The 8,781-nt window shown below is 52.3% G+C and overlaps 1 protein-coding gene across 2 annotated transcripts in view; it reads right to left on the bottom strand.

The window, feature by feature from the left end:
- Nucleotides 1–3,259: 3,259 nt before the first annotated feature.
- Nucleotides 3,260–8,781, bottom strand: part of Rab11fip3 (RAB11 family interacting protein 3) — a 78,613-nt gene continuing 73,091 nt past the window's right edge. For both annotated transcript variants that reach the window (XM_060363924.1, XM_060363925.1), the window contains 6 exons: nt 8,085–8,225; nt 6,789–6,870; nt 5,967–6,104; nt 5,614–5,769; nt 5,330–5,470; nt 3,260–5,238 (listed from right to left, as the gene is read on the bottom strand). In XM_060363924.1, the coding sequence (XP_060219907.1) occupies nt 5,125–5,238; nt 5,330–5,470; nt 5,614–5,769; nt 5,967–6,104; nt 6,789–6,870; nt 8,085–8,225 (772 nt within the window). In that variant the 3' untranslated portion in view covers nt 3,260–5,124. The remainder of the gene's footprint in view (nt 5,239–5,329; nt 5,471–5,613; nt 5,770–5,966; nt 6,105–6,788; nt 6,871–8,084; nt 8,226–8,781) is intronic.

The following is an 8,781-nucleotide window of genomic DNA, read 5'->3' as shown; positions in this document are numbered from 1 at the left end:
GGGACTTCTGGGCAAAGCTCCGGTGGGCGTCTTCGCGGCCTGAGACTCACTGCGACAGAGGCGAAGTCAAGAGTCTGGGTCACGATTTTGTATGTTTGAAACTGTTGTCTGCACCGCTGGGTCGGAAGGTGGTCCGGCCCGTCCTGCGATCCACTTCTCCTAGCCCCTTCAGCGATTTTTGGTTTCTGTCTCAGAGGTCTGAGGCAACAATCGTGTTGGACCTGCTCTGTCTGAGGTTCGTGCTTATTCAAGTGTGCCAGATAGGCACATCACTTTTTCTAGAGAAACACTGACGTCTTGACATCTAATTGAGACATCTTCCCAAGTCCTTTGAGTGATATTCACAAACGCCCCCAAAGCTTTTTTTTTTTTTTTTATTCTTTAAGACCCTCTAACTCCCCGAAGTAACTGAATCACTCCCATCCACTTGTCGTCTGGAAGATGAAGAGGAGACATAGCAGGTAGCAAAGGGACACCAAAAGAAGCCCCTGCACTCGGGATATTTTATCAGAGATTGGGTAACATTTGCCCCAGGACTCAGAAAACTTGAGCCTGGGTCAGTAGAGCCTACAGGTCATGTTTCTGTGAAATCATTCACGCTCGAGAAGCTTAGCGAGCTAAAGAGAGGCCATTGAATTCAGGATGCTGTGTGTGGGCTCCTGTGCCCAAGTGTGGAACACACCACACATTCTGGCAACACTGGAGCTGAAACTAGCATCCTGAGCACCCTGAGGGAATCAGCTGGGGTTGAATCCACTGACACAGTGGTTGGGTCACTGCTCACTCATCAATGAGCAGTCACTAAATGGCCTCTTGGGCGAGTCAGGCATTATGGTGACATGGGGAAACTAGAAGTAAGGCCTATCCTCAAGGAGAAGATAGATCTGCATCCAGAAGAGCAATGGTTTGACAACTCATTAGTGGGTGATGACGCCCATGGTCATCAAGATGGATCCAGGACAGGCCTTTGCAGCATCTCTAGTCACTGTAGATCGTCACTAGTGCCACGATGCACCACCCTAATAAGATGATCACACGGAAGGTTTTGTTGGGTTATCCCAGCTTGTTAACTGAGCCATAATCTCTGTTATTGTAGTATGGGCCAGAAGATAAAACCCTGATGAGTGGTTGGACCATAGAAAAGCCTGTAGAAGGGCAGAGAGACCTCTGCAGGGACAGAAGCCACCGATCAACAACCCCGAGTCCTGAGCAGATGGGACCCAACACTGTTCTGAGCTTTAGGGACATAGCAACAAAGAAAATGAACCTAGTTTGGGCATAGCTGCATAGTCCTGTCAAGAGGTTGAGGCAGAAGAGTCCTAAGTTCAAAGTTGACCTGGGCTAGAAAGTAAGTTCAAGGCCAGCATGAACAATAGGATTTGTCTCAAAAAGTAAAGAGCTGGGGCATGGTGTAAACTCCTTTAATCACAGCACTTGCACTTGGGAGGCAGAGGCAGGCAGGCAGGCAAGTTTTGAGGCCAGCCAGGGCTACAAAGTGAGTTCTTTCTCAGAGAGAGGGAGGTGGGAGCTGTGGGACAGACCTATGATTCCCAACGCTTGGGAGGTGGAGAGAGGAAAGTCAGGGCCATCCTCGATTACATAGTGAGTTGGAGGACAACCCAAATCACTTAAGACCCTACCCAATAAACAAAACAAAAAGGTACAGTTATAGAGGTGCTTGCAGTAGATACAGCTCAGCTCGAGGGCTTGCGTAGCACTTGTGAAACCCTAGGTTAGAAAGAGACTCAGAAGCTTTTACAGAGTCAAGATCACATTGGATGAACACTCAGGAAGCTTGATGCACCAGGCAGGCCAGCCAGTCTGGTCAAAGTTTCTCTGTCTTCCATATGAACACCAACCTCATAATGAACACAAATGGAGGTTCCTGGCTAAAATTCCTGCTGTGCTCTGGACTTCTTCCAGGTTCCAAAATGCCAGCAAGTTCAGGGCAGGTAGGTCTAAGAACCTTCCTGGGCCCACCAATAGTGGGTATTCCCCAGGGTGGTCAGGGAGGCTAGTGTCAATTTAAATTTGCAGAGGACAAGCTTCGTTTACGCTGTTCTCTAACGTATATTTACAAAGACTGGAAAGATATGAGTAATGTCAGGAGCCAGCTGGAGACAGGATCTGCTTTGGGGAAAAAAAAAAAAAAAAGAGTTCCCCTTGCTGCAGGCTCAACAGTTGGGAAGGCCCGTGGCCACTCCCTCCATACCCCCTACCATCAGAGGTAGAGTGAGAAGTCTGCTAGGGGCTGCCATCTTCTGGAAATATCCTTAGGCACGCTGCTGGCCTCCTACAAGAAACTCTTAGACAGCTTTTTCTGGAATGTTTCTACTGACAACCCACTTCAACCAAGAGATCCCCCTACACCACATCCCAAATGGGGAGCTATCTTCCTTGGACTTGGTTCCCTCAGAATCTTCCACTGGTTGAATGGACAATAAGCCGAGGAGCCGCCAGGCTTTGGTGGGATGTCCTCCTTGTTCCCAGCTTCTCCTAGGCACAGAGAGGCCTTGCTGCTGTCAATCAAATGCCTTCGGATAGAGCCTGGGCAGGAAGGCAACAGGTGCATGCAAATGGAACCTGGGCGGGAGTGCAACAGGTGTACAGTTTTCGGCTCTGGTGATGTGCAGTGTCAGTGACTACAGTGCCACCCAAACTCTTCAGGTGCTCTTCAGTCTGGCCACTGAGCCACACTTGTCCTCTGGCCTTTGCCTCCTCCCTACCCTGCCTTTGTGCTCCGTGTTGGCCCCTCCTGGGGCTCTTCCTCCTCCTGTTCTCTGTGGCGCTGAACACTTTATTACCGACCCCACTACACAGTGACTCCTCTCTGACATAGGATGTGTGGCCTGGGGCTGAGACACTGTGCCTGAGATCTGTGATATCCATAGCTATTATCGTTCCCCCTCTTCCCACTTGCCAATCTCAACTAAGGCTCCAGGTCACCCCTCTGGGCTGTATTCGGGGCACAGGTCCTACCATTAAGGGGCTGGCTGGAGGTCACTGGAATCTTGCCTTTAGAAGTGACTGTCAACAGAGCTACTCGCTTCAGGATCCTGACGCTGCCCAGGAAGTAGAGGAGCAATCCTGGGGCCTCAGGGTAGGCCCAACCCAATCAAGGCAGAAGACTGAGGGCCTCCCAGGGTCTGTACTCAAATGACCAACATCATCTCCCTAGAAACCCGGGGAAGACAAAGGCCAAGACCACTGCCACCCAGCCCACCCCCCCACACCCCCCATGGAGAAAGGAGGCGGCCTCTGTGCGCAGTAACAGCTTTAATCTGTGGTGGCTGACACATGGGACAGAATCCTCTTGGCCTCCCATCCCTCCACGCCCCGGAGGAAGAGCTACTTCTCAGGGAGCTGAAGCAGGTGCATTGAGCAAGTTGGTGATTGGTGTTTCCCAGTGTCTCCTGGAGACCTGTGTTTACAGTGAGCGCTGCAGGGCAGACAGCAGACAGGCCACAAGACCTTATTACAGGGCTTGGACCTGGGCACAGAAAGGCAGGGCTCCAGTATTGATATATTATACATATATATATATATTTCTTATGTATACACAGATAGTTTTCTCTCTGGAAAGTATTAAAAAATTGATCAACCTTCAGTCTATAAAAAATACCTACTCTACATGATAGAAAAATCTGTCCTCCAAGTTTACACTGATTTACACACGAGGCTTTCCCCAAAATGTACAATACATCATCTTAAACCGTACTGCGTAAGGTAGGCAAGGGGGAGGGGAGGCAGTGAAGGGAGGCAGGCCAGCATGTGCGGGCACGAGCACACGTACACTCACGCATGCGCACGCGCTCACCCGCACACACACTCACACAGCCTATGGTATGGTCTGGGGGAGGGGAGGCAGTGAAGGGAGGCAGGCCAGCATGTGTGGGCACGAGCACACGTACACTCACACCGGTGTGCGCACTCACGCATGCGCACGCGCTCACCCGCACACACACTCACACAGCCTATGGTATGGTCTCGGTTGCTGTGTCCGGACTCCAGCTAGTGCTCAGGCTCAGGCCCAGATGTCTATGGTTACTGCAGCTCTGTGGGTAGTGCAGGGGCAGGCAGCAAGCCTTCCTCTACCTCTGGGTCTGTGCAGAGCCTCCTCCGCCCATCCACCACTAAAATGACACCCAGATAAACCTCTGGGAGACACCCAGAGAGTTAAACTCAGAATCAGAGAAGGAAACTTGGTTCCAGAGGCCTTGACTATTGTCTGGGAAATATAGACTTTTCCCAAGGCAGCAAAGTCAGTCTGAGGAGAGTGTGGGCCCAGGAGCCAGGGTAGGCCACACCTGAGGAGAAGCAGCACCTGCACCTGGGGTCAGAAAGGCCGACAGTGTTCACCAGTCCAGAAAGTGAGTTCCGTAGTCAGAATGAACTAGCTGCTCTAGCCCCCACAAGAGGACCAGAGCTGACGAGTTACTGTAGTGAGGGTCTGGCCAAAGAATGGCTGTGTGGCTTGGAGGCCCTGGGTCCAAAGGTGAATGGAAGCCCATCTGCTGGGAGATGGCCTGAGCAGCGCAAGGAGAATAGGTGGCCTGTAGCTCCAGACCAGGCCCCACATGTGCATCTTTGCTGCCTCTCTTTCCAGCGCTACCATGTCTATGTTCAACTTTGAGTCCTCAGCTTGCATACAATGTGGGAATGGCCAAGCTTGGGTGGCACCATGTCAACATGAGTGAGAGGCAGCAACTGAGGTGAGGATTCATTTTCTCCCTCTCTTCCTAACAGGCTGCATAGCAAGAAGAGGAGTGGGCCAGAGAGTCATCAAAGGGCCCATCCCGGCCTGAGAGACCATCCCCACATATGTGCATACTGCTGAGCAGACATGGGTGTTGTTGGCTAAGCCGGCTTGTGGTGGGAGGCCCTGGCATCCTGACGTTCAGAGAGCCCAGCCTCTGAACTCCTCGGCTGCTGTGGACTTCCCTTTCTTCCTTCGTATAGCCCTCTGCAGCCCTTCTTTTAAGATCCCAGTCCAGCTGCATGAGGGCACATACACCCTAGGCTTGGTAAGCAGTAGGGCCAGCTGGTCTTGGCTCTTTGTGGCAAGACAGGGCCGCTCTGGGGTGCTGTGAAGTCTATAACCAGCCCAAACTGGGCTAAGATGTCCTACTTGACCTCTAGGATGGATGGGTTGGTTTCCAGGATGGCCACAATAATCCTGTCAATGTAGTCTTGCAGGCGAAAGTTTATCTCCTCCTGCTTCTGGATTGCTTCCATGAGCTGCAGGAAAGCAAAGAGTCAGTGCAGAGAGGGCATGGGAGCTGTACAAACGGGTTATTGCCTAGGGTTCTACAAAGGCGAGACAAGTTACCTCATCTCGGGAGACAGAGCTGATCTCAGCAGCCAGAGATTCTGAGAAGGATGTGGAGAAGAGGCTCTTGGCACCCTGGATGCTGAGGGTGATGATCTGTCCATTCAGCTCATCATTTTGCTCCTTCAGATTACGGTTGTCCTAGGGGACATGACAGTGTCACACTGAGCTATATGCTCCTTGCTGGAACAAGGCCCTGCCAGAAAGGACCCCAGCTTGGTGCCCGTTCTCAGGCCAGCCTCCCAGGAGCTTCTGTGAGGGTAGGTGCCAGGGCAGAGTCACACCTGTTTGAGCCTGCGGACCTCCTGTTCGAGCTCGCTTTCCCGGGCACGGCTGTTGTACTCCTGCAGGCCCAGGCTGCTGCTGCGGCCCCTCCGCTGTTCCACCTCCAGTCTGAGGAGCTGTAGATGTTCTAGCTGCTTGCGGAGGTCCTCGATCAGCTGTGAGGCAAACACAAGGCTGGTTGCCCTGACCACCCTCTCCTGGGAGGATGCTGACCTGTGTTCCAGGAGGCAACGACACACCAGTGGCATTGCCCAGAGTGGCAGGAAACACAACGGTTTCCCGGCCTCCATCAGAGAGCAGGCTACATTAGACAATATGGGACCACGGGGAGGGGACAAAGGGCCCAGCTCACCTCCTGAGTTGCTTCCTTGTCTCTCTGGAATTGATGCCGCTCGTGGCTCAGCCTATCCCCCATCTTCCTCTTATTCTCCTGCTCTTCACTGAGCCGCTGTGTCAGCTCTTCAATCTCATCCAGCATCTTCTGTTTCTCCTGCAAAGACAGACACCTGTGTGCACAGGCAGTGGCACTGCTTTACCCCTACATGCAGCCTGACCCAATGGCCTGTGCTCTAGACCATTGCTTTCCTATGCAGAGAAAGGTGTCATGGCTCCCACTCTCAGTCCACAGCAGGACTATCTGGACTTTCCTGTCATTCTGGCAAAGCTGCCCTGCCTTGTGGCCAAGGGGACCTTCATATGGACAAGATCTAGCCTAGCATCTGGTGGATGCTCCTGCTTGGCTCCTCCTCTGGATCAGAGGAGTCAGACCCTATGTAGGCTGAAAACACCCTCACTTCAGAGCTTCCCAGAGGGATCTGTGAGGGTGCCTCTCAGAGAAAGACTTGAACACAAGGTAACAGTACTGCCTCTGCCTGGTAATGTGCAAGACCCATATTCCAGTCACCTCAGACAATAGTTCACAGTGTGGGCTCTGGGCCTGCAGATTCTAGGGCTGTGGGAGAGCTGAAAGGCTGGGTTGGGCAAAATGTCTGAACAGCAGCTCCTTCACATTTGAGCACAGCAGGGCCCCGTGTTGCCAGCCTGCCCTGCCCTCCTCTGTTTGGAAGGCCCTGGCCACAGGCCCTGGCTTCATGCTGGTGTGACAGGCAGAGGGTCGAGGACAACATTTATTTGAGGCAGGGCCTTCCCCACAAGCACCAGGCCAGCAGCTCACCTCCTCCAGACGCTCGATGTTGGCCTTCAGACAAGGTGTGCAGGACCGCAGCTCGCTGTTCTCCTCATCCAGCTGCTGCAACCTAGGACCCGAGAACAGGTTGGGACCTGCAGTGTGCCTCCATAGGACAAGGGAGCTGTTTTGTGACCCATGATAATTCCAAGTGCCGCAGCTAGTCCTTCCCTCAACACCCAGCTTTTTTGCTGTCTGTCGTCTTTTGAGATAGCGTATTATAAATGCCTGATTGGCCTCAGCCTTCCTGTGTAAACATGAATGACTGAATTCCTGATCCACTAGCTTCTATCTCCTGAATGCTGGGATTACAGGTGTGTGCTACCTTGCACTGGCCATGATGGCTTTTAAAGGCACGTTGGGTTTAGGAATGTTAGTTTTATAGAAAAACTGTAGACAGTGTAGAGTCTTGCTTTTCCTCCTTGTCACTGTGGCACATCACAACCTATACCCAGCTGGGCTACACTGTTAGTCAGCACTGTCACCACTGCCATCCTGGGTCACTTGGTCAAGGTGTGTCTGCTAGGTATCTCTCTACTAGCCTCTTAGTTCACACTCCGAGAGGGCCCCACACAAGCTCTTGAAGGAGTGTTGAAAGACAGTATTTGGTAGTCCTCTGGGAGCAAAATACAGATACAGGCTGACCGGGTGGCTCAGGACTCCTGCCCATCTCATTTACACCCTGGCTATCCTCCTGGGACTGTTGCCATTGCCACTCACGGCTCTGGTCTCTAAAGCTCTTGCAGTTGGTCCCAGTGTCCCTTTGGCACAGCTCCATCAGTGTGTGGGTGTATCAGTTGCTCCTGGGATGTGACTGTTAATGGATGAAGCATCCATGGTGTCAGTTCCAAGTGAACACAAAAGTGACTCTGCCAAATTCTCTCAAAATAAAAATTGGTATTTTCTGGGATATGGGAGAATGAAGTCTGTGTATACCAGGCTGGCCGGCCCACCTGAGTTTAATGCCCAAAACGGACATGGTAGCAGGAGAGAAATGGTTGCCTCAGGTTGTCCTCGTGACCTCCACACATGTAGATGCATGCACAAACACAAATTAATATAATTAAACTTTTTTTTTTTTTTTTGAGACACAGTTTCTCTGTGTAGCCATGACTGTCCTTTAAGGCAGGGATCTGCCTGCCTCTGCCTCCGGAGTGCTGGGATTAAGGGCATGCACCGCCACTAGCCAGCTGATTGCCCCTTTTTCTATTTTTAAGCTTCTCCTAGATGCTGTACCTCCCAGGGAGACGAGGCTTCTCCTGCCTGCATCAGAGCTTTGCTCACCTGGCCTGCAGGTTCTCGATCTCGATGCTCTTCTCACGTTCCATCTTGCACAGGAGCTCCTTCTGCTTCCTGGTTTCTTCCAGGACCCTCTCCTGGGCTCTGAGCTCCTGCTCCTTCAGCTGCTCTTCCAGGGCATTGGCTCTAAAGGCAAAGGGGAGGAGATGTGCATGTCTGTAAGGCAGATGAAGGGTTGTTCTGAGGCACTGTGCACCAACCAGGCAGCAGCCGTCTCGTGATGGCCACTACAAGCTCCGACATGCACAACCGGAAGAGGCAGAAAGTGTTGGGGTGAAAGGGCCACCGCACTCTGCAGAAAGCAAATGTGACAGGAAGTCCTTATTGCTGAGGCAAGTAGAGACTTCAGAGGGCACAGTCAGACTGTAGCGAGGCTTCCGTACCCTTGAGGGGCTAGACCAGCTCTTAGAGAGGATTCACCCTGCACCCGGCCCCCACCAGGATCACTTAAGAGAAGAACACAGGCCTGTTTAGGCTTGAGGCTCTAGCCCCTTCCCCGGCTTCTGCAGCCAGGGATGGTCAGAGACAGTCCTGGAGAAAAGTACTGCCAGCCCTGCCCACAGCTGTGAAAACGCTATAACCCTGCGTGTGCACCTCAGCTCCTCTTTGGTATATGAGAATGACGACCAGCGAGGAGCACCAGGCAGTACAGGGGGTTTACAGAACACACGAAGAAACACGT

The sequence above is a fragment of the Meriones unguiculatus genome, chromosome 11 (assembly GCF_030254825.1).
Source record: "Meriones unguiculatus strain TT.TT164.6M chromosome 11, Bangor_MerUng_6.1, whole genome shotgun sequence".
NCBI classification, from domain to species: domain Eukaryota; kingdom Metazoa; phylum Chordata; class Mammalia; order Rodentia; family Muridae; genus Meriones; species Meriones unguiculatus.
Note: the sequence above shows the minus strand (reverse complement) of the source record. Positions and strands in the feature narration are given on the sequence as shown.